Here is a 25,366-nt window from a genome sequence, read left to right as displayed (position 1 = left end):
GGTGAAAAATAATAAGGGATAGATGGCGGAATATTATGTGCACTCAAGCAGTTTAAAACAGTACGGATGCACATTTATATATGAATACCTACCTTTTATGTTGTTTTAAAAGAAATAAAATAACAATTAACCTCAAAAGTATTTTCACAGATGAACACACATTTAGATCACATCCCAGTTTTAACGCAACAGTAGTAAATATCAAATTGAATGTAATTTTAAACGCGCAGGATATACAGTAGGAGGTTGTCATTAAGCCTTTACAGGGCACTCATTGGAAAAACTTGTAAATTCAAAGTTTCAACCCTAGAGTGTTATTGTAGGGCATAAGAAGACTTTTATTGTTGTGAAAATGTTAAAAATCTTTATTTTCATGTAGAAAATCAGATCATTCCTTGTCCCATAAAGGGTTACGTACTTTAAAAGGGTTTAATAAAAGCAAAACATTTCTATTGACACCAGATTCCTTCCATAGAAGAACATGAACAACACAGACTGAGGTGGATCCTTGTTTTCAGCTGCACTGCCCGCATCAATTCTGGCTTATGTTCTTCTTTTCAAACACTCTTTTGAAGAACTTGTTGTTTTGCTGCCTCAACCTTTATCACAACGCTCAGAAGGAACACATCTAATCCAAGCAGAGAAATCGAATCAAGCGATTACACGGACATTAGGTGCTAATTTTCCTACTGAAGGCTTTATCAAAGGTTTACGCCGTCCCTCTCAGTCTGATTGAACATTGTTCTGATTGAGGAGGTTACATGAGGCATTTTTTATCTGACTGGACGATTATTTCAATTATTAACGGAACACTAGTGTCCAGTTAAAGGTAGCCAGTGAATGAATATTAAAAAGATGTGTAATAGCATCTTGGAGCTCTCAGTTTTGGTTCAATCTCACTGCTGTCATGCCACCATTTCAAGGTTCTCGTAGACCTACCCAGCACCAAACATCGGACAGAACATTTTAGTAGCAAGTAGCAAGTGAACATGGTGCGTTGAGTAGTTCATTGGCAAGGTAAACACAAAGCCCTATTCGTACGGGACAGTTCTTCCTGGGGACATCATGTGATTCAGAAACGACCTCCCTACGTCTGGGTTTCATGACGCGCATTCGCACGGGATAAGCAAACTGTGCTACTTTCCGTTTCATTTCACTGCCCCACCTTTGTCGATGAACACATTAATGTCTGACTTAATGATTTCATCCATCTAGATGGATGAATGGGTCCCTGACATGTCAACTGTGCACCCTAACATTTGTCCAAACTTTGATTTACAGCACATCCTTCATAATTCTTAAGTAACGAGGCAGAAAATAGACGCGAATCAAACCAAAGGCTTGACAAAGTTAAACCCACCCCAAAATCACAGAGATGCCGACTGGATTAGTATTATCACAGGACCTCTGTATTATGAGAGTAGGGTAGGTAATTTGAGGTGTAATTTTTACTTTACAAATTATGGACATGGCCGATTCGCACTGGATTAAGATCACAGATGACCTACACTATTATTGCAAATTACCGGAGGCCCCCTAGTCCTGTGCGAATAGCGCTAAAGAGTAACTGTGAGACTGTAGCCAAAAACTATTACAAGGACTGCACTGTAAGCTAGTGTTTGCTACCAAGATTGCCATTTTAAGTTCAAAGTTGTTTTCAGCTTGCTTCCAATGAATAACTGATAAGTTCAAGAAAAGGAATCCGCTCTACAAGCTGAAGAGTCATCCAATTTTCCCTCTCCTTCGTGGTCAGTCAGGTCCGACAAAAAGCCTCGTATGACCCCTTGGCCGGCAGAGGGAAATGACAAGAGCCTCCAATCTTCAAAACACTTTTATTACATGCAGCATGGGAGGCGGTACAGTCAAAGCAAGCATCAAAGAATGAACGGCAACTTACATGCTTGTGTGACATTTGTGTGACTGACCGTCGCGTGACCTCCGCGAACACACACACACACACACACACACAAACACGCATCTCACAACTTATCAGTCTCCAGCGCTGACCTTTCAATGCCAGTCACTTTTTTTAGAATTTGGGTCCCATGGTGGCAGGATGGACTCTCCTTTCCTGGAAATACACTTCTCCATCTTATCAAACCAAAGAGAAAACAGATATTGCTCACCCAGGATAAAATAATACACTCTGTCAATTATAGTGTAGAAGGTCAAACTGATAACTGATGATTAAAGTGATTACTTCAATTACATACATAGCTGTTTGATAAGCTTCTGTTGACAGATGATTATACGCCACCATAGGGTTCACTATCCTAGAATACGAATGCAAATGCTTGCCAACAAACAGTTGTGCTTACCCAGATAACGCATCCCGATACAGATTCCATGTTAACACCAGGTATAAATGGGTCTTGTCTGGTTTGGCTCCTTCGCCTTTCAGGTTCCTACGCTCGCTGGCACGCTCCCTCCCCTTATACATGACTTTAGCCTGGATCTACTCGGTGGCCATGATCGTTAAGGGTATTGTCGCGGAGAAAGAGGCGAGGCTTAAGGAGACAGTGAGGATCATGGGGCTGAGGGGTTCCATCTATTGGCTGAGCTGGGCAGTGTCCAGTGTGCTACCACTGGCTGTCAGCGCGCTCTTCCTTTGCCTTATACTCAAGGTGATTTCAGAATGATTTAACAGCGACTCAAGGAGGACCCAACGCTACTTTTGGAGAGCTTTACCCATCGACGCTCATCAACTCCAAGGCTTTGGTTTTGAAATAATCAGATGTGAAAAATGAGACCGATTTGCTTGATGCTAACACAGTTGTACTTGAGAGTTCAAATTTTTATAATGAACGTTCATACGGCTTCATCTAACAGCGTCCTCTATAAGGATTTTAATCATAATTGCATCCATTACAATGGCACCATTATCCTAGCAGCCCAAGTACCTCTGAAGACGTCAGCATCATGCTCTCTAAAATTAGTGAAGGGTCCTCCTTCAAACTGGCAGAGTAAAAGAGTGGCATATCTACATATCTACTTACTTTAAGTGATATATCTGCTTCGTACTTTAAGACTGAACATCAGTCCATTGGGGAAATATCCATGTACGACATATATTTGAGCTGTTACCAACACCTTTTACTCTGCCTGGTTTCCTTAAAAACAATCAACCATCATAATCACATTTTCTGAATCTTCCTTTTTGCTTGACGACGCCTCTCAGTGAACTTTTTGTCATTAAACCATTTCTCTGTTTTGTCACAGTACGGCAAAATCCTCCAATACAGTGACCCCTCAGTAATCTTTGTCTTCCTGCTGGTGTTCTGCCTGGCCACCATCACCCAGTGCTTCTTCATTAGCGTCTTCTTCTCTAAGGCCAACTTAGCAGCGGCGTGCGGTGGCCTCATCTTCTTTGTCCTCTACCTGCCGCACGTCCTCTGCATCGCCTGGGACGACGTCATGGGTTTCGGGGCCAAGGTTGCCGTGGTATGTCCGTCTTCAGCTCTCATTTTTTTTTCAATGTCTTCCCCCTGCTGTTATCATGCATGACTAGCATTGGGTTATATTCTTAGGATGTGTTTTTGCCGCTGTAATAACCTAACTAACCTTGTCAGTCACAGCTGCTTGTTCCTCATCCATTTTCTATTCCTTTTTAAATGCAGCCTCATTTCATTTGTGCTGCTCACTCCCAGTGGCAATAATATCTGTCTTAGATTTGTTGAAATCGTTTGCACAAGTATCCTGTTAAGAAAAGAAAAAAAAAAAGGAAAGGACGAGACCTGAGCCTTCAAGATGAATTAAGAGGTCCAGTGACATTAAAATTACAACACAGTTGCTCACAGGAACTGTTTTAAACATTTATGCTGTCACTGTGAGTCGACTTTCATTTGTTCTGTCATATTTTGCCACAAACACAAAGGCTTCTGCTAAGACTGGACATGCTCAAGTGACAGAACCATGAAACATTTACATAAAAGAAGAGGCTAGACAGACACACACCGAGGAAGTTGGGGATTTTTCTCCTATCCTCTTAAGGGATAAAGATAAATAGCGCACCATTGCTCAACTTTCAGCGTAGCCTTTCTGCGTGACCTTTATTGCGGAGCTGCTATCGTTTGTCCTCGAGCTGTCTTTGTCAAACTGCAGACAAAGGCACGCAAAATCCAGAGTCTTCATTTTACTGTGTTTGCAAATGCATCCTCGCAGAATTTTAATCAGGGCCTTTTTTCTGCGTCGACACTGTGGCGTCCGATGTTGGTGGCCGGAGTAAACAGCCTCGTGTTTGTCAGTTAGTCAATATGAAATCTTACTTCACTGCTGCTTTCTGTTGTCATCTTCAGACACTCTGTTAACTTTGTTTTTGCCAACAAGCGGCGCCGACATGTCCTTTAAGTAGGCCCTTCAAACCGATGCATATCCTTTCTAAAGAAGTCCTTTTCCAGACTGCATGCTGGCTATGTATGCATTTGACATATAAAGCACAGAAAACCTTATTTAATCTCTACACAAAGTGCCATTGCGAGGTCCTCCCCTGGTGCTGAGATTTTTTTTCTCTCTCTTTTTCCATTTAGATGGATAGCCCTCCAGCTCTCTAATTAGCATGAGCAATGTTCCTCTGACCAAACCACTATCCAGTTCATCCCCGCACTTTATCAGATGTGTGCGTATGTGCAGTTTCGTCTTTCTCCCAGCTCAGATGAAACTACACCGTGCCGAGGCATACAAATTCTCCCCCCGCGTTGCCCTTGATAATGAAGCCTTTAATCGGAATAGAAATTCGCGAGATCACCTGAATTTATACGAACTGATTTTGGGTGCAGCTGTGGGCCAAAGGACGGGTACAGTCAGTACCTCAATAAAACTGGGGAACTATCTACTGTACATTGACTGTTTTCTTCTTTTTTTCCGTCCAGTTTTTAATGAGGTAGAAAGGAGAGAGGGCCTGCGGTTCTGTTATGCTCTGGAAAACCGGAGATATTTTCAATTAATCATTCAGTCCCGGAAAAATCTTGAAAAATGGCGTTTCCTGAAAAATCATTTAAACCTTGTCAAGTTTTCCTTTAGTTAAATAAGGGAGTTGATTTATGCTTTTACAATATCTGGCAGTTTTTGGAGTAATGTAACTCACCTGACATTCGTCTTAATGTATAGTGTAGTGTATGGCCTCTTCTAGCTGCAGCGAAAGGTTATTTTTATTATTAATAAAGTGGGGCAGTGGGTTATTTTTGCATTTACTCAGAAGCAGGCAGTACAGAGGCAGAAAGGGAAGGAGAGGAGTGAGGAATGGCATGCAGCAAAAATCCCCAGCTGTGTGTCATCTGCCTTAAACATTCAATTATAACAAATTATTTAGATAACTTGTTTTGTCCCAACAACTACCAAACCCCGAAGAAGTCGAAGCTGCTAATCTTCACATTTGAAGAAACAAGGGAACTGACATAAATACTCGCCGTTTTCTTTCAGCTCGTAAATGGATTAATTACTGCGCTTCTAGCCTCCTCTTAGTTTTTTTTTTTTCCAAATCTCAATCCATTCTAAGAAGCATTTCACAGACACTGTCATTTTCATGTAAAACTTAAAATTGGCTATTACAGCTTTCGAAGGAACTTCTACAGACTCATGCTCTGCTCCGCTGTGATCTTTATCCGTCGTTCCAACTGCAGCTGCACTTGTCGAAAAATGTCCTGGAAAAAGACTTCTTTTAAAGAGCGTGAACCTTGATTACTCTACTCCTTAACAATGCTCTTTGTCAGCAGCCAGCTGAAGGATGGTTGAATCTGCAGTTTGACGTGTGCTCAATAGTGGCTGCTTGTTTTGTCTGCCTCCCAACTCATGCCCTTTGCTCAAAAGCCAAAGGAGTGGCTCCTGTCATTTTGTTAGCTGTTCATACAGAGGTCAAGGATGGGTGCCCACTAGCCCTGCTGTCAACCCTCATCTACTGACTGATGGACAGATGGGCAGTGAAGGACAGGACACAGAGTTGCCAGCAGTGTTAGCAGCCAGGCTAGAGGTTCTGGCGTCACTGCAGAGCTTTTCAGATTGGTAGTGTAACATCGGGCAGACTGTATCCATGATGATTCGTCTTTAAAGCTTCAGCAAACACTTCTGCCGCAGAATAAATGCTACGAGCAAATGAGGCGTGATAAAACAGCTGGCAGGCAACATGGCAATGCCGAGTGAGAGGCCATGGCAGATGATGTCTCGTGGGCAAAGCATCATTTGCAGTTTCCTACTGTATGAAAGATTCAACAAATCTTTGTTTGCAGCAGACTCATTTAGTGTCCCTCGTGCCTCAATTTGAAGTCCTTACTGTTTGTTAGAAGTCAATTCATCATTTATAGGTAGCCTGAGTTATCACCTAAAGTTCATCAAAGCCTACTAATGTTTGCCAATTTGCTGAAAGTGCAATGCAATAATCTCCAAGGCTATCAATTTTAAACAGCATGTTGGTAAACATACATATCGCGTTTCTAGTGAAAGTGATTGCGGCTTCCATTTACCTCCAAGTAGCAGTGGGGTTTGTTCACTGGCCTGAAAAGCCATTGTTAACAAAACTATTACACAGTATTCTGAGCATGCAAACACTGCAGCAAGTACCGCAGGGCTGATAAAAAGTATACTGTTACTGCTGCTGAAGTGTGAAAAAGCTTTTTTGGATTTTGAGGGTAAGGGTTTGGGTAAGTTCTTTCAACTCTCCAACTTGGAAATGTTACTTGCGGAGGACTTCCAGTTTAAATTCCTTTCTGGCAAATTCTGACTTAACAGTTCGAATGGAAAGCAGCATTAGGACCTGAACTTTCATGCTAGTCTGATGTCAGCATGTAAAATGTGTAACGTTAGCCAGCAGCGGGTTAGCTTTGCTTAGCACAAAGGCTAGGAAATGTAGGAAGCAGCTGACTTGGTTCTGTCCAAAAGTTTGAAACTTGCTTAACAGTACATGTTAAGCAAGTACATTATACCTTATTAATACATTCTACTCTCTGTCCCAGTCTTAATGGTGTATAGTTGGTGCTAGCAACAAATCAGTTGCTACCTATTTAGCATACAGCCATGAAAGACTAAAAATTGGGGGAAACAGCTAGCTTGGCTCTGTCCAAAGCTAATTACACTTGCCCAATACCCCCTATAAAACTCATATAAAACTCCGTTATATCTTGTTTTTGTAACGCCATGTAGCATGTAATTACCAGTATTTCCCGGCTAAGACCAATTTGCCAAGCAACCGCCAGGCTAGCTGTTTATCCAAGTTCCTATCCTTATTCTTAGCAAAGCTCCTAGCTCCAGCTCCATATTTACCACAGAGACGTGATAGTGGTTTGGACCTCTCGTCTGACCTTCAGCATGAAAAATTCTAATATTATAACCTAACCTCTGAATGGTTTTACTTGCACATCTTTCATTCCCAGAGTTTGTTGTCATGCGTGGCCTTTGGCTACGGCTGTGAGAACTTTTCCAAGTACGAGGAGCAAGGCATCGGTATTCAGTGGCACAACATTGGCACGAGTCCAGTGGAGGGGGAGCGCTACACATTCATCGTATCCATCCTCATGATGCTGTGTGATGCTGTGCTATACTGGGTGCTCACCTGGTACATTGAAAACGTCTTTCCAGGTATACATTTTTGAGCAAATGAACTGTTTGCATTTCTGCATTGTCTTCCAGCTTTGTTGTTTTAAGGGATGTTTTGTTGTTGCCATATTTTAAAAAAGAAGGTAAAATGTGTTGTACCTTTTAGGCTTCAGCTTAAATAAGCAGGCAATGCTGCTATCCGAACACATACTCTTAATGCTCATCTCATTGACTTTAATTAAAGAGATTTGTGTCAGTCTGTCTGGAGGAAACCTATTTTGTGAAGTAGTTATGTTGCCTCAAGCTAAACAATATTAAAATGTGAATAATGTTCTTCTCGATTGATCCTAGGCCAATATGGAATCCCTAAGCCATGGTACTTCCCCTTCACTTCATCTTATTGGTGTGGGACGGCCTCAGCTGCTGAAGATGACCCCGGTTTGCTGAAAGACTCCAGTGCACACAACGGTAAACTGCCTCAAAATGCGTCTCTTCTCACTTTTCCCTTGTAACTGTGGCGCAGTCCCGCCAGTTATTATGCATTGTCAGATTCACAACAGCTTGTTCATGGACTAGAGGGAACATAGTTCTGATAAGAAGCTAATTGGGATGGGTCGCAAACGAGCATTAGCACCTTATTTGTCACATGTGGTGATAATAGAGTTTGGTGCTCTGAGATGTGGGGAGAAAAAAAAAAAAAAAGAGTTTCAAGTCAAGAACTTTCTGAAAAGAACAATTACGAATCAGTGTAGTGAGCTGAGCTTGGATATTTTTGTCTCTCCATTGCTTTCATTTTCCTCTTTGATTACAACAATATTCACATGCGCAACAGAGAAGACATGTACAAACAATAATGATGAAAACCAAATTTTTGCAGCGTCCATTAATATTACTTTTTGAAAGTATTACAATATAGTCATTATATCACTTTCATGCAGAATATCTGGAGAAACCACCACCCAATATAAAAGCAGGGGTCTCGATCCGCAATCTCGTCAAAATCTACAAGACCGGAAAGAAGCTTGCTGTGGACGGGCTGAGTGTGGACTTCTATGAGAATCAGATCACATCTTTTCTTGGCCACAACGGAGCTGGAAAAACAACCACAATGTGAGCTGTATTATCTCTTTCTCTCATGTTTGGCCACTTGGCTCGGTGTTGGTGTAATTTAGCAGGGTGCAACTAATCTAAATTGTACACTATGCTGACTGTACTGTAGCTACATTAATTCAGTGGCCGCTGCTTTCACAGAGTGACATCTTCTGAGAGGACATTTATCACATAGAGTCAGCTGTTGTGATGATAGCGCGAGTTATCTAATTGCTGTTTTAAAAAAAAATAATAAAAAAAAATTGTGGGAAGGTTGAAACGGGTTTAGGATGACAGGAAATAAATGAAACCCAGTGGCCAGGAAAGTATGAGCGACAGAGAGAGCAAGTGATGCAAGACTAAAGGCTGCAGGGAAGACATCCGCACTGAGCCGCTGGAACGAAACATAACGGAGCACAATGAGAAAGAGGACAAAAGGACAAACACTGAAGCTCATAGATATATTTATCTGTAAGATGTGCTGTTGCAATTGAGTTGGTGTTTTGAATCTGCTTTCTGGGATGTGTACAGAATTTTTATTTTAATAATCTTATAATATGCCGTGCTCTTCTAGTACCTCTGCCATTGTGGTGGAAAAATCTTATGGGTCAGTATATTTGGAAACAGTTTTAAAGTAATGACCTGACATAGCCACACTTAATTCCTATCAGAACCATTTTGATTTCATCATGGGTTCTGTTTCAACCAATACAGAGAAAATAAAATACTTCTTGGTTCGATTAGATAGTTCTGCAGCCAATCATTTTCTTATAAACAAATTCAACTGAAAGGTGACTTGTATGACTACATCGCTGTGAAACGTCTGTCCATCACCACATAAATCCCACCTCACTTATTTGATTGGTTCGGCAGATTTTTTGCCGACGGGGCGTGATCAGTTCCCAGCGGAGTGACTCCAGGCCAACTTTACCCCACAAAAATGTTGTGGGTAGGGGAAGTTCAGTCTTGCTTCCAGATTTCCAGATAATGAGCAACTTTCTCATAATGTTGACTTAGTATCTCAAAGTAACAACTGTGTTTCTAATTTAGTATTTTTGTGTAAATAATGAATCTTAAAATTCGAAATGAGGCACTCTCTTAAAGTGATCGCTATTCCTTTCCTGCCCACCCATCACTGGCATCACTTCATTCGTTCTTCATTCACCTAATTTCTCTGCTGATATCTTATTGTTTTGAGATGCTTTGTGACTATTTGGAGGAGGACTCCCATTATAATTCCTGGTATTGTACAAATGACATAGGACATAATACAAAATAGTGGAACACAGAAGACGTCTAAAGGCTATTGTCTTCAAGCTTCCACAACTGTTTCTTTTCATGCATTTGAAGCTCTTTTCTTTTTTCTTTGGTAAAAGCAGCTCAATAACAAATCTAAGCTCGTCACAAAGCTGCAGAATTTTCTTAGTCATTCTTTCCTTTATTATTTTCTGTAGGTCAATTCTGTCCGGATTGTTCCCGCCCACATCGGGAACGGCCCTCATCAACGGATATGACATCCGCACTGACATGGATGGCATCCGGAAGTACTTGGGAATGTGTCCCCAGCACAACGTCTTATTCAATGAGTAAGTGAATTAAGTAGTAGATAGTTGCCTTCAAATAATGTCCTCAACTGTCATTGATATGACCGTGTTTCTCTTCAGCTGTATCAAAACTAAATATTACCTGTGATTTTAATCACATGTGTGAGGAGGGCACGGCCTTGGCTTTTGCTTCCCATCAACACACCATTATCTCTTCTATTATTTCAGAAATGAAACAAACCTGTTCAATCACTCAAACCTTTCCCAGCCTTTAATCCATCTTTTGTTTCACCCTTTATTTCTCTGTCCCCGCAAACTGATTACCGGAAACCCGACACAAGTCCTACATCATAATTATGGTCCAGCACCTGCAAATTACTTCCATTAATATTAATTCCAGACAGTGAAAGCATCTATATTAGGTAGGGTTCAAATATTCATGCAGATACTGAGGTAGGCATTACAACATATTATGGTCTCATCTATGAAGCAGATTCTGATATAATTCAAGAATTTATTTTAGTTCACAAAAGTTTCATCGGGATGAAAGCAGGTGTTTTGACATTATTTCCCCCTTTCCAGCCTGACAGTGGAGGAGCACATTTACTTCTACGGCCGGCTGAAAGGGCTCAGTCGCAGCCAGGTTAAAATGGAGATGGACCAGATGATTAAGGATGTTGGTTTACCACACAAGCGGAAGGATCTCGCTAAGAACCTGTCAGGTGCGTCTGTATGTATGTTGACGTGTCTGATTGACAAAGGTGTACACATATGCATTGTTTTGCACGTAATTCTTTGTTCTCCGTGCTTTCATCTCCCCCAAGAAGGAACATCATCTGCAGATCATCCTTTTTATTCAGGATGTGGCGCACCTCTGCCAGCACACGTGCATGCAGCTGCCTCCATGCACACATGCGCTGTACCCGTGTGTCACAGGTTGTAATTCATTGTCTGGGGGCATGAGCAAGTCCTACTTGATAAATTGTCCCCAGTCACGGATTGCTTGTGAGCAAAATCTCTGAAATATGACTTTCAAGGTTGATCTATGCTGACATTTCCAGTACATTAGCACTACATTGGATGCGTTTTGAAGTGCTTGCTTAGAGAGTGGAGACTGGAATTACCCTAGGAAGGTGTGTCCACCTAGGGCCATCAATCACTGCATGGCTTGCACACGACAATAAAACATGGAAAGGTACATCTTGACATATTTATTCCATAATCACTTCCCGATATGGGGTCTTGTAGGATTTTTCCACAGATTATAAGCGGAATGTTTATAACCCCAGACAAAGACTTCCGTTGCGGTTTGCGCGTTGCACATTGTCCAGATGTCCCTGCCATAATGTGTTGCTAAGGTATTGTCGCTGATGTAGATTGTTGTGTCTTTCAGGTGGCATGCAGAGAAAGCTGTCTGTGGCCATAGCGTTTGTCGGTGGCTCAAAAATCGTCATCTTGGATGAACCGACGGCAGGAGTGGACCCCTACGCCCGCAGGGGCATCTGGGAGCTGCTGTTAAAGTACAAACAAGGTATGGGGTCAGGCTTTGAAGCCCCTTGTGTTTATAGAATCGTCTGGAATACACAGAGCGCATGTTTGATCTCTTTCAAACCCCAGGAACTTTCCAAACTTGGCCCAGCTCGAGGCAAACTTTAGACTGACAAGACTCAAATGTATACGGTATGAGAGCTGTTAAGGTAATGGACCAACTAGAAGAGTGACCTGCGGAGTCATTTTTTAGCTTTGCTGTCTTTGTCTACTTAAACAGATTGTAATGGGAGCGAAGACAAGTGAATCCAAGAAGCTATAACTGACATTGCTATTTAACAGGGCCCGTAATTGTCTGCCAGAATCAGTCAGCTCGTCACTCTCCGGCCTTATATACTTTGTGCTTGCTAGTGGCTGTAAGCAGGACACGGACATTACAGTGACACATTCTCTGAGCAGATGTCTAAATGTTTAATGTGCATTGAATGACGTTCCGCCCTCGCTGTGTCATTAGCCTCTCTCGCTAATCAAGCCCTTTCACTCCAATTGGGAGCCTGAGATAACTCTGTTATAATGAGAACCCCCACATTCTGGCTGGTTGAATGAGTCATGTTTTGTGCCGTTGCGGTGTTATTTGCACCACAGTGTTACTGAGGCTTGTCATTAAGCACAAAAAAGATCTGCAGGGAGTCTTATTTGTATGAAAAAAGCTCAAGGCTGAAATTGGACTTAACACGGTGGTTCTTCGTAGCTAATTAAGTGTGCAGGTCTTTCACGCAGACAGGTTGACCACACGGCCCCAAGTGGGTGTTGTTTTGATTAAATTCAGAAGGGGCTTATTTGGTTGGTGCCACTTCAAACTCTGTCTTAAAACTGCTCGCGATAAAGAGGAATATAGTGGAATATAGTATAGGTTAAACATGACCCTCAGTGCGTGTTTAATATGCTTGATCTCTCTTGTAATTAGCAGGTGATGCTTCATCAAAATGCAGAAAGAGGCATCAGTGTTGGTATTTGATTTTTGCATTAAAGGTGGGTGTTAATGTCTCTTTGCCCCATATTTCATCAGGAAATTACTGTGGGAGGTGAAAATTTACAGTAAAAATTAGCAAATTATGAATTTTTTATTATTATCCATTACAGGAAGTTGATTACTATTAAATTACCCCACTCATTATGTTATAAAATGGGCCTTGAGGATGATATTAATATAATGGATTTTAACATTTAGCCTTGTGCCTTCAGCCCTGGTGTGATTTTCGCTTTGCTTTGCGTCCTTGATTTATTGATTGCAACTGTTATTATCACCAATTTGAACCTTAAAAGGCTCGGTCCTCTATTCTCTTTTACCTTAAATGTCTCTTTACTGCTACATGTTAACGTCTATACATATTTATACATATATATCCCAACCACATAGCTATTGAAATGTATTGTTACATGCAGTGCTTTCTATTCTTGAGTTGCCAAGTTTCTGATCTCAACAGCTCGTCTCAGACGTCATGTAGTTGCCCAAAATTAAAACATTAACAGCCTTCAAGTCAGTTTTAAAGATTTAATTAGTCGTCGCAGTTTGTCGAACGTCTCCCCTCCCAAACTGCCATAAACAGTGTGTGTGTGTAAAGCTGAGGCATAATATAATAATATCAGATCACACCTTGAATTCTGACACCATGAATGCCTTGAAGATCCAATCTGTCACTTGAAGACAGGTGATTTGGTTTGTGAGAAAAGGGATGGCATAAGTATGCGGGATTATTTATTATTTTCAATATTCCAACATTTACGAATATAACAGTGGTGTTGATTTTAATAGGAATGGAATTGTAATAAAGGAATCGGCAGAATGATCCTCTCTCTTCCAATACCTAAGAGGTGTACACACCAAGAGACTAGCAGCAATGACAATGACAGCTTGAAGCAATGGTGTTAAGGCGACTACCAATTAGAGCGATGTTGTTTACTGCATGGAAACACCATCCACAACTTTGGTTACTACCTCCAAATTCACCATACTGGTAGCGAGCTTAACGCACTAGACAAGTCCAGTGGAGCAGCTGTATCATCGGTGACTCAAATTGAGCGTGGTGGTGGCGCGTTGAGCTGGCATTGTCCATTGGCTTGTTTCCTTTGGAACCATTTGAGGTGGGACATCTACAAGAATGTTACCAAGGCAACCAGAGCTTTTAATGTCCACTAGCGATGGGCGACGAGTTAGTGGCTTTATATGTGGACGGGGGATAACCTTGAATACAAATTTTAAAAAAAAAATCAAGTTGGATGTTTGGACCAATCCCATTTATTGTAGAATCTGAGTGCAGAAGCATACATTTCCATGCTATGCATAATGCATTTTTTTCCTGGAATACAGTTTAATATGGGGTTGAAGCCAATGTTGCAGTACAAATGGCATAAAGATGTATCTCCATTTGTTGTTGTTGTTTTTGTGAAAACAAAAAGGAGTGAAAATGACTTTCTTTTAATGCTAATGTGTTAAAAGTCAAACCTCTTCAATGAAGAATGAGTATAGGAAGCTGTCGAGCATCGCATTTGCAACTTTGAACACCACACACGCAAAGGAAAATAGTTTTTCAACCTCTTTAAACCTTCAGCAAATAGTCAGAGGCTCCTTTCAACTGTACCAATAGACAGACTACATTCAAGTGTGACCAACCAAACACGGCACCATCTGTTGTTACAATTTAATGGACAGGCTGCAATGCGACTTTAAAATGTATTTATTTGAATTGGTTGCCACAAACAGCAGTTTATACCCAGTTTTGCCCAGTCATTCATTTTACTGGTGATGTACATAATATCTGTCCGGCCTTTCTCAACCACTGTGAAATCCATTTCTATCAGCTTGATTTAGAGGGAAGGAAGCTGAATAACACGAACCAGATTCCCAGCTCTACTCTGCTGCACGCAGCGCGAGTTCTAGCAATTTACCTGAGCTCACCCAACACTATTTGATATATCACTTTGCGCTGTAATGCATCGCAACACACTATAAATCAGAATACCTTTGTGGGCCATCTGCAATCCAAACACATTTATTTTTCTCCCAACTCACAGATGATGTAGTGAGTTTTGATTTTTTTTTTTTTTCCCCCACTCGTTGTAAACCACCACAAGTCCCCAAGAAAATTGTCTGTAAGTTTTAGAATCCCATGCAAAATGAGCTGGCACAGTCAAACTAAACCTCCAGCAATCTCGTCAACCCCCCCCCCCCCTCCTTCATGAGCATAGCGTTTTCCCGCATATGTTAAATTGACTGGGTTGTGGGCATTCGTTCAGATTGGGCATTTTGTTGGAGTTTGTACAAAGAGGGATCCAGACTTGCTTGGCATAGCAAAAGGCTGCAATACTTAACTGAGAAGGGATGGATTTAGCAGCTCAGCTGGTGGCAGGACACAGAAAGTGGAGGGGAGAGGGGGTGGGCGTCGGATGTGGGTGATGGGAGGAGGGGGAGACATGGCAGAAATAGTTGGCCGAGCAAAACGGCTGCACTGGGCTGCAGTTAATGACCTCTGAGTGTGTCCTTGTCCCGGGGATAATGTGACCTGCGAGGATACAGATTTACCTAGCTCGGTGCAAAAACAGCCGCGCTCAGCACCTGACCCTTTTGTAATAAACACCTGCAAATTCAATGAAGGGAAGGTGGAAACGGAAGATTTTTGTTCAGAACTTTGTACCGTGTTCTCTACTGTATTAGATGTTGAGATACGTCTCTGGATGCAGTGAATACTGTAGGTGCTCCAGGGAAGGTCTGGAGACCACTAGGGTTCATCCTGGGACCACTGTAGTCTTTTTAGAGTTGGAGAAAACCAGTGAGTAGGATTTCATGGTATCCAGCAGTGAGGTTGTAAATCGCAACAAGCCTAATAGTACGACTGTGTAGGGGAACCTATGGTGGTAGTACTTCCAATGATCAAGATTCAGTTTTTAGTTTAATCATGCACAGATCGGCTCCGATGCCATCCAAATCCATGTGCACGGGAAATCCTTCAACCTGCCGCTCAAGACCCACCCAAACTAAACACATAATAAATTTTACTCAGAAAAACCAAAATGGCACCATGTCTTGGCACAAAAAATGGAACACAGCCTGACATAACCCCCGCTAAAACTTGGACTGTACATGCTTATGCACAAATCTGTGGGAAATGATAAATGGCCTGTACTTTAGCGCTTTCCATTCAAACCAATGGCAGCAGATGGTGCCGTGCAAGGTGCTCGCCCGACATTGGAGGCACTTTGGGTTCGCGGTCTGGCTCAAGGACGCTTCAGCGTGGCGTAGGGGCTTTGATCGACCTGCCAACCCCGTGATTAGCGGACAACGCGCTCTACCACCTGAGCCGCATTCGCCCGCGGTGCTGTGGGCCGTTGCCTGAACGTGGTGAGCTTCGTGGACGAGGGCCCAGTCCGTACGTTGATATGAAGCGACTCATTCTGAGCTAACAAAGACGTGATGATTCGTAGTTCGACGTGATTGCACACTCTTTCTCACACTGTTAATTGAGCCCCCTAAAACCTAGACACCGCACCTTTAACTGTGGCTACATGTTTTGGATTGAATCCCCCAATTGGTGAGACACATTGTTAAGAATCTGTAATTAACTTTTATTGACTCCTTTGGCCTTTTTAAGTAATAAAGCACAGTTCTTTCAAAGTGACTCTGTGTTATTTATTATTTCACTATAGCAAAGGCGTCAGGTTAAATGTTTCCTGCTTTAGAACATGACTGGATCAAAAGTTTCCCAGTACTCTGTGATAGCGCTTTCATGCAGACTGCAGAGACATGGCCATGCTGTGACTTCATTACAGATCTCGTCGTTTCTCTGATTTCTGGGGTATGTGATAATTAATATGTGTTATCTGATACAGCGTGATATAAAAGGATTAGAACACCTGTGAATAATCTTGCGATGCATGCTGTAGTTGTCATTGCAATTGTGTTCAGTTTGATGCCTCTCGAATCAAAGGACTCGCGGAACAAAAGGGAGCGAGCTGGAATAAAAAAAGGTGGTCTCATAGAGACGCTGGAAAGTAGGCTTAGGGTGGCCTTTATCGTCATTTTAATTTTGTCCCAGATTCACGCCCACGCTCTCTTCTGGAGTTGGCTTTGTTGCCATGCGGATAAGCACGAGTAAGAAACACAGTGGAGTCGGCAATAAGGAGATAAGTGACTACGCAGCAGAGACAGATTGTGGTGTTGGCTTGATTTGAGCTGTTTTGATCCGTGCCATCTTTTCTCGTGCGGCTTCCGTTTAACAATGACAGTTGTTAAAACTTTTTTTTCGCCCATATTTCCAATCTGATTGTTACATGAGACGCGCTGATTGTGACTCGCTCACAAGCCTACGCGTGACATTGATCGGCCCCTCTTTCCGTCTCTCCTCAGGTCGCACCATCATTTTGTCTACACACCACATGGACGAGGCAGACATCTTGGGCGATCGCATTGCCATCATCTCCCAGGGCAAGATGCGCTGCTGCGGCTCCTCGCTCTTCCTCAAGAAGTGTTTTGGCAGCGGCTACTACCTCACTCTGGTCAGAGACGGCACTGAAAAGATGACAGCGCAGCGTAACGGCATGATACACGGCAAGACCAAAGAGGCAATAGCAGTAAGTATATAGTTTCTAGTTAGGGATTGATTGTGCATGTTACATTATGTTCATATTTTAACCTTTTAGCAATGAGCAGCGTAAAAGTGGTTCCTTGCAGTTGCATTTGCTGCATACCAAGCAACTGTAGTTTCAATTGAAACACATAGAAACTCATTCAAATTGAGGCATAAGTTAAATATTAAAGGATTTATTTGTACAAATGAACCAGGTAAGAATCGTTCCCCTGAGCTCCAATTAGCATTTTAGCATCTTTCAGCCGATTGTTTTGGTTTTATGACCCTCTTATTGTTTGTTTCACGATCTCTGCTTTCATTATCTTTTTCCAAACATATATACTTGCTAAACCAAGTGTGGTCGACCTGCCCAGCCTAAAACGACAGATGTTTGGATTGTAGTCAACAATATACTGTATATCCACATGCTACATGTAGCAGTAGCACCTAGCCCGTAGCATGTCAAATATATCTCTTTGGAGATTGTGACAACTGAAGTGTAAAGTCTAATATTCTGGTTTTAAGGTCTGAGGAGGTCATGATACATCAAATGTCAGTGTGATGTTTATCTTTTTGTGAACTTCTGGCTCCAAGTGACAAATTAACAGCACTAGTTAGAAGTTAGCCCACTGTTGTCCGCTCACCCAGCAGCCCACTACATGAGACCTGGTGATTCAACTTTAATTCCAGAGATTTACCTTTTGTTTTGTTGGCTTCGTTTGAGAACGAAAAGAGTTTAAACGTGCTTCGGTTTCATGGATTTCAACTAATCTTTAATATCTCTTTATCACTAATTGAATGGGATTGAGGTCAGTTTGTGTGGAAGTTAGTTATTAAACTATAAAACTAATTAAACTGCAATTGGCCATTGGTAACCTCTTGAGATTTTTAGTCTTCTTTATCAAGTAATCAAGTAATAGTTCAGCAGAGGTGTGGGATACAGGTGAGTGAAATTGTATGACATACCTTGTGTCTTATTCTGCTATTCTACATATTTGGACATGTTTTTTTAAATTGTTTTAGCATCTGAGATTTGTTAAATTGAGCAAGTCTTACATTTAATATGAAAATATGTTAAACGTTTCAGTATTTGTGATCGCATGTATAGTCTGACAGCTAGAAATACACATACATCAGTCAAACACTATTTTTTATCCATATTAAAACGGCTTTACATACATCTGCTACAGTTTGAAGAGAGTAATTCTTTTTGACTTCACATATCAAAAAATGATCTTCAGCTGAAACCTCTCTGACACGACGGTAACCTCCCTTTAGTCCATTATTGAACACCGCTCCGTCTGACTTTCCAGAGTCCCATTCTCTCCTGCCACCCTCCCCCCGTAATGATCTGTGTTTAGTCTCTCCCAGCATGAGAATTGGCAAACGCCTACATGCTGGATGAAACTAATTGTCACCTGGGAGAGGGGTGATTCTCGCTTTCGCTCGCCAATGGTGCCTTGCACACTTAGTTTTAATCAATTGGAGCAAATGAACAAGATGCACTGATGCCAGCAGGGCTAGAGCAATTATCATTTGTCTGCAGGCAGTTTGAGGTGAGCGCAGTCGTTTGTTAGAAATAAATAAATAAACACGCAAACACCTTTTATGTGCAAGGTAGAGTAGTAACCCTCCTTTGCCGCCTGACACTTTTGTGATTAATTGGAACGCAGCCAACGTAGCTGGGAAACAGACCCGGACGAAGTTAGATTGCTCTGATCTTCTTTCATTGTGATTAAAATCCATTTAATAGATGACATGAAGTTCTTTAATTATTCAAACTTTGCTGAAATTAAAATGTGATCATCATTGTCTTAGACTGAAAAGATTGGGCCTTTATATTCCATTACAGCTTGACAACATTACCTGTTGACGCAGCTTTATTTGGAGCAATGATATAGAAACTTGTGGATGCCCATTATATGATTAATGTAAGACAGGAGTTGTCAAGGAGGCACTGTTCATCACTCTAAGTGGTACGGCATGATAAAGCCTTTCTAATCCAATTCTGATTAACAGGAGACGGACTGCCCTTCGAGAACAAGCCCAGATGATGGCATTGGCAGCCAAAGCTGGAGCGGCTCTGATCCCTCAGGTACAAACTTTTATCTCGCTTACTGTCGCTCATGTTTCACGTATACAGACATTTAATATAGCTCCTAACGTGTACATTCAAACAATAACCATAACACGCTCCGTGTCATCCTTCTGCAAAACAAGACAGGGAACGGTTACGGAACAGGCAAACATTAACCAAATAATTCTCGAAATAGCATAATCCAAGCGGGCTAAAAACCCATTAACTCTTTTCGTTTTCATCTTTTCATTACCTCACCAGCAAACAACATTAGCTCTTAAGTAGCTGCTGCTTTAATATGCTTTTGAAAATGCTGCAGCTGGCGGTAGAGTGCACTTTAATATCCCAAATAAGTGGTAAATACAGGAGAAGTAGGGTTTTTAGTAATAAGAGAGTTCTCTTCTTTTTTTTTTTATTACAATATCTTGGAAATTATGACATTTTCCTGGCAAATGAACTCTGATCTCAATCTCGGCAGTAAATTATTGTGGAGTGGGTTATGCTGCCTTGTTAGTAGAAGTAGGTCATCTGCTGTTTTGATTGTCTGCGCCGTTTGAATGACTGCTGTCCACTCCTCCAGTACACCAGACGCCGCAGTCTCAGTCATTCTCACATAAAAGCAGCAAGGCTCGTTTTTAAAATTAATAAATGTAACAATTTCTAGACGCTGGATGTAAAATGATAAACTATCCTGCAGCTGTAATAGGTATTTAATAACGCCACGGTATCGGAGTACCACGCAACATTGTGAAACATCTTAAAGAGGTCACCTTTAATGTAAAACCTAAAGAGAATTATCACCTGAATCTACAGTTCCTCTCAGTTTGTCAAAGTTGTAGCCCCTATTTAGGGCTTGACCGAGCGCTACACAAACTGAGGCTACAGTCGCCAACGCAGTGGTCAAGGTTCGAGTCCAGCCTGTGCCCTTTGCTGCACGTTGTCCCCTTTCTCTCACCCATAAATTGCTGTCTCCCTCTACTGAAGCTATCACAAGAGACCAAAAAAAATTACTTAAAATACCAACAAATACATATTGATAGACATGACGCCTACGATGTTGAATTTTAAAAATCCTGACATAATTATTCAATGTGATGCTTGGAAGTGGGCCGTCTGTTTCACTAAAATAATAATGTCCCAACACTGAAAACAAAAGCACAGCTGTTCAGTAAGCTAAAGGCTATAATAGCAAACTAAAGCATCAGGAAATGGGAATTAATTAACACGCTTACCATACCATTGTCACAAGGATGATCAGCTGGAAAGATGACACATGAGAAGAGATGCATGAACAGAGATATACAGTGATCAGCCACAACATTAAAACCACTGACAGCAGAAGTAATTAACACTGACCATCTTGTGACAGTGCAATGATCTGCTATTGAACTTTTGTGTGGATGTTACTTAGACATGTAGTACCCACCTAGACCAGACCAGACACCCCCACCCCATAGCAATGACACTCCTTGATGGCAGCAGCCATCCCCAGCAGGATGCGGCCTGATACAGACACACACACAAAAACAGTTTAGGAACAACTCAGAAAACATGAAGAACAGCTCAAGGTGTTGACCTGGCCTCCAAATTCACTAGATCCCAAACTGATCAAGTGTCTGTGGGATGATCCACAGAGGCCTAACCCTAACCCTAACCCTAGGACCCAGAGCTCCCCACTAACAACATCCTGACACCCTAATAAGGCCCATGTCCATTCTCTGATGAGTCACAACTGTTTTGGAGGCACAAGAGAGACCTACACAATATTAGACAAGTGGTCATAATGTTATGCTTAATTGGTGTACATTCAATAGATGGTCAAGCTGATTTTATTTTTAAAGCAACTAAATATGACCATGGAATTCATAAAACTACAAAAAACATACAGTAAGCAAAGACAGCAATATCGCCAAGGAATACTTTGCCAGTAAGACCCCTACACCAATTTAGAAGGTGGAGGTAATGAGCCATAAAGCTGTTAGTGTCAACCACCAAAATAAATAAAAAACTAAAGAGGAAGAAGTAAACAGAGGTTTATTAATGCCAAGTACACAAACTTAGTTTGACTCTGAAGTATAGACGGGAGGATCCAGTGTGGTCATTGTGTAATTGGAACAGCAGCGTACTTGATGACACCCCTGAAATGCACTCTATTGATAAATGGCCAATATGCATTCTTGTCTTTACTTTTGATCTTGCGGACTAAACCCTAATCCAAGTCTCCAATTCAAAGTATGTAACTACAAAGTACAATCCAAAAGCCTGGACGTGTCCGTGCCTCACCCGTTGAATGGCGAACGCATTGGGACGTAGTTTGAGTGGACTTTGGACGGTCAGGTGTCCCGGAATGCATACTGCAGGTATCATCAAGTATGCTGCTGTTCCAATTACACAGTGACCTTCCTGACATCCTCCTGTCCTCCAGAGTCTGTACTTCACAGTCAAAGTCGTCAAGTGCTCGGTATTGAGAAACACCGGAGAAGAAGAGGATTGACCCGTGACATTACTGATAGTACGCTGTACAAAAGAAATATAATCCTGTGCAAATACGGTGGTTATCTGTTACATTTGGAAACGCTGTGTTATGACCAGTTTCCATCCTGTTTGGAAGTGCTGCCAGTAAGGTTACATACCTCTCCAAAACTGACTCCTGCCTAAGTCATAACCAGAATTATCTGACTTTTCTTTTTTTGTCATGCAGTCTGTAGAAAAACATTGAAGCAGCACAGATGGTGCAGATATTGCCCAACTAAATGATATGCTTTTGGTTATTTGTTTTGATCATTCTTAGCTTGAATCATGTAAACAGATGTAATCATGCAAGACGCGATCAGAAGAAAACTCTCAGGTATGCTTCAGGCTATTAAGCGTGGAAAAATCTGAATCAGATCTGCGCTTGCTTCTGAGTTCAAAACCATTATCCATGCGGTAGTTAACTATAAGGTAGAAAATGTCGTAAAAGTAATTATATTTCCACCTGTGACAGCACATTTCTCTTTATTAATACACACCGGCAAGCGGAGTGAAACGCGCACAAACATTTCAGTCCGATATGTGCGGCACATCCATTTACCTCTTCATAAAGCACAGAGCCGAGGTGGCTGTTAAGATGCAGTAATTATGTATGAGAGGTTCTGGATCAATAATGGATGTGGTGCGTTCTGCAACACTGTCTGGATTGATTCTCGCTAAGACCCGGCTTCAGAATGGATGAGGCCCGGGAATTAAGTCCACTGATCTGTTACAGTGTTTTGAAATGTCACCTCATCAGGTACGTTGGGATCGCCGCATGTCGCAGAGTGGTTTTTAAGGCATTTCATTGGTTTCTGTGGTATCGGTTTATAAAATACGCCTTTCATTCTTGGGAGTTTGTTTTGTGGGTTATGTTGTGGCTCTCCGTCCAGCAGACTTGACAGCCGTGGGTCAGCTTGTGCGGTGCCACGTCCCTGAGGCGGTCTTCTTGGAGAGCATCGGTCAGGAGATCACCTACATTCTGCCCTATGGGGGGGCGCGAGACGGGACCTTTGCCAATCTCTTCCAAGAACTTGACCTGGCCATGGCTGGCCTTGGCCTGACCAGCTATGGCATCTCTGACACCACGCTGGAGGAGGTAAACTAAACATGGGATTGGCTGCCTTGCTAGAGATCAAAGGATGAACACATAAAGAGACTATCTTCTCAACAACATATACCAACATTACACGTACAGATTAAAGTTTTAGTTTCATTTCTTTTGCGATTGTTATCAATCCCCCTCACAAAACTTTGCTTGTTTTTCAAACTATTCTTTCTGGTGTTTCTTAAATTAAGAATACTACATTTTCTTTTTTTTTTTAAGTCCTTGACCTTCTGCTTCTCAAGGGCTGTGAGAAAATAAGAACTGAAACTTCTTTGACATAGACTGGCTGTAAAAACACCTTCACAATTTCGTCAATAACTTTCGTTTGAATCTACAATTTTCCTCAGATTCAAGCATCGATTCTTACTTCTGCCACGCTCATGATCAAAGCCATTCCCGACTCCAGAGCAAACTTGTGTTTTAGTGCCGGATGAATTTTGAATGACCCCTTGTGGTCGGGTTCAATGCGGCTGGGCCGACTTTTGCAGCGACTGCGTTATATCTACAAGTGTTTCCCACCAGCGTGTCTTTAATCTCCGTCAGGTTTTGCACAATGCATATTTCGGCTGCTTGCATCATGTTTATGTCTTAGATATTTTCTTAATTTGCCGCGATGCAGCGGCGTGATGACATATTTTTATCAAGGCATTAGTCAAGGACCATTTGACTCTCGGATTTCTGTTTATATGTAAAACTGATATCCTTAAATTTCAAATTCCTCGAAAAGCAATCACCAGTTTGTGTGTTAGTAATAGAAAAGAAGAAGTACATACGCAGTTCATGCTGTGTTACTCTCTGAAGAAGTGAGTCATGCTTTATATTTGCTATTATGGTCTTGGATCATAAAGCCCAGTGACTGTTGCCTAACGTGCTTCATGTAACTCAGACGTGCATCAGTCACTCAAGGCCTTCGGGCAACGTAAATAATTCCTTGTGAGTCTCTAAAATTTAGCCGCGACATGGTTATTTCATCAATTCATGTTGTCTTTTGAAGTCCAGATACACTCCAGTTGAAATTCCCAGCGATCCTCTGACATGCAGAACTAATAAACAGGAGCTGATAGACTGGAAGTTACTCTTTTCTAAGTATCTGTGTTTTGTGCGCGGTGTTTTGTAATGCCAGATATTTTTATTATATGCAGTTCTGAATTGGGATTGAACTCCCAGTAGTGTGGCTTCTCGGAGGTCAAATGTTAAAACGGGGCTTGACACGCACATCTGCGCGAAATAAGGGATAGTCACTTGGAAAATGTTCACAAATAGGCAGATTTATTAATTTTGACATATGGCCTGAATTAATAGTCGAAATCAAGGAGGGCACTTCTCTTAGAGAGGCCACTTGGCAGGTGTTCAAGTCAAGGTTAGGAGCTCTGGATGCAAAGGCCTGATCACATTCTGAACACAATCTGCAACAAATCTGCATACGATCGCCGAGAAAAGTTTAGTTTAGACTTACATAATGATACTGCAGCGTCATTAGCTTGCATTCATTCTGTTTGTGGGTTTATAATGTACATAAATGCTTAACATGTCTATCTTCATTACAGATATTTCTTAAAGTGGCTGAAGACACTGGAGTGGATGCAGAAATACCACGTAAGATGACAATATGTATGCATGATAATTCACCTGTCTGGGTCGATGAAGGCATTTTTAATATCATCAGTTTGGATGGCAGAGCCAAATCCAGTCTTTTATATTGGTTTTAGGTCTGCCATAAACCAAACTTTAAGGAACATGCCTAAAAATATCTGCTGTCTGCAGGTACTCTACGGAAGTGAGAAGAGAGATTTTAGTTGTGACAGTGTGACTGTTGAAGCTGAGCGATACACCACTATTTATAAAGATATTTAAATGTCTTTACTGCCATTTATTTTGCAGGAAGAAGGCTCAACTATTGCACTTAATACAGTTACACAGTGCACATATGATCTAGAAGAATATTATCTTGATAAGCATTTATGAATGACCCGGGGGGGATTTTTCGTAGATTTAGAAAAAATGCAAAGAAATAATAACTAAAAAAAAAACGCCCAATACTCAATATTGCATCAGGAGAACTTTATCGGGCTTCTACTAATTCATGTTCATGGAATAAACTGTTTTTCATCTCTTGGGAAAAACTGCCAAATCCTAATCCAAACACTAGTAATATAACAACTTCATGTGTACTCGTCTTTTAACAAATTCAGGCTTTAAAATCATCTTGATGGAGGGAAATTGCTCACAGCGATTGACAAACAACTTACAGCAAAATAAAAAAAAATAAAAAAGTAGCCTTTCTCAGTCTTACTAATGCCGATGGGGTTTCTGTGGAGCCAGAATCTGGCTGTCTCATAAGGCGCTTCTTAACTGCCAACGGCTAAAGGTTTTCAGCATTTACCACTGACACTGCTTACTC

General features: G+C 41.5%; 1 protein-coding gene across 1 annotated transcript in view; it reads left to right on the top strand.

The window, feature by feature from the left end:
- The window catches only part of LOC311486628 (phospholipid-transporting ATPase ABCA1), a gene marked incomplete at its 5' end in the record, with an annotated part of 154,027 nt that overhangs the window by 44,921 nt on the left and 83,740 nt on the right, over positions 1-25,366 (top strand). Inside the window, 11 exons of the mRNA XM_084542543.1 lie at positions 3,220-3,441; positions 7,362-7,566; positions 7,876-7,992; positions 8,463-8,634; positions 10,068-10,199; positions 10,740-10,879; positions 11,551-11,688; positions 17,050-17,273; positions 19,289-19,364; positions 22,751-22,956; positions 24,513-24,561. Of these exons, the coding sequence (XP_084398669.1) occupies positions 3,220-3,441; positions 7,362-7,566; positions 7,876-7,992; positions 8,463-8,634; positions 10,068-10,199; positions 10,740-10,879; positions 11,551-11,688; positions 17,050-17,273; positions 19,289-19,364; positions 22,751-22,956; positions 24,513-24,561 (1,681 nt within the window). The remainder of the gene's footprint in view (positions 1-3,219; positions 3,442-7,361; positions 7,567-7,875; positions 7,993-8,462; positions 8,635-10,067; positions 10,200-10,739; positions 10,880-11,550; positions 11,689-17,049; positions 17,274-19,288; positions 19,365-22,750; positions 22,957-24,512; positions 24,562-25,366) is intronic.

The sequence above is a fragment of the Chelon labrosus genome (assembly GCF_963514085.1).
Source record: "Chelon labrosus genome assembly, chromosome: 1".
Taxonomy (NCBI): domain Eukaryota; kingdom Metazoa; phylum Chordata; class Actinopteri; order Mugiliformes; family Mugilidae; genus Chelon; species Chelon labrosus.
Note: the sequence above shows the minus strand (reverse complement) of the source record. Positions and strands in the feature narration are given on the sequence as shown.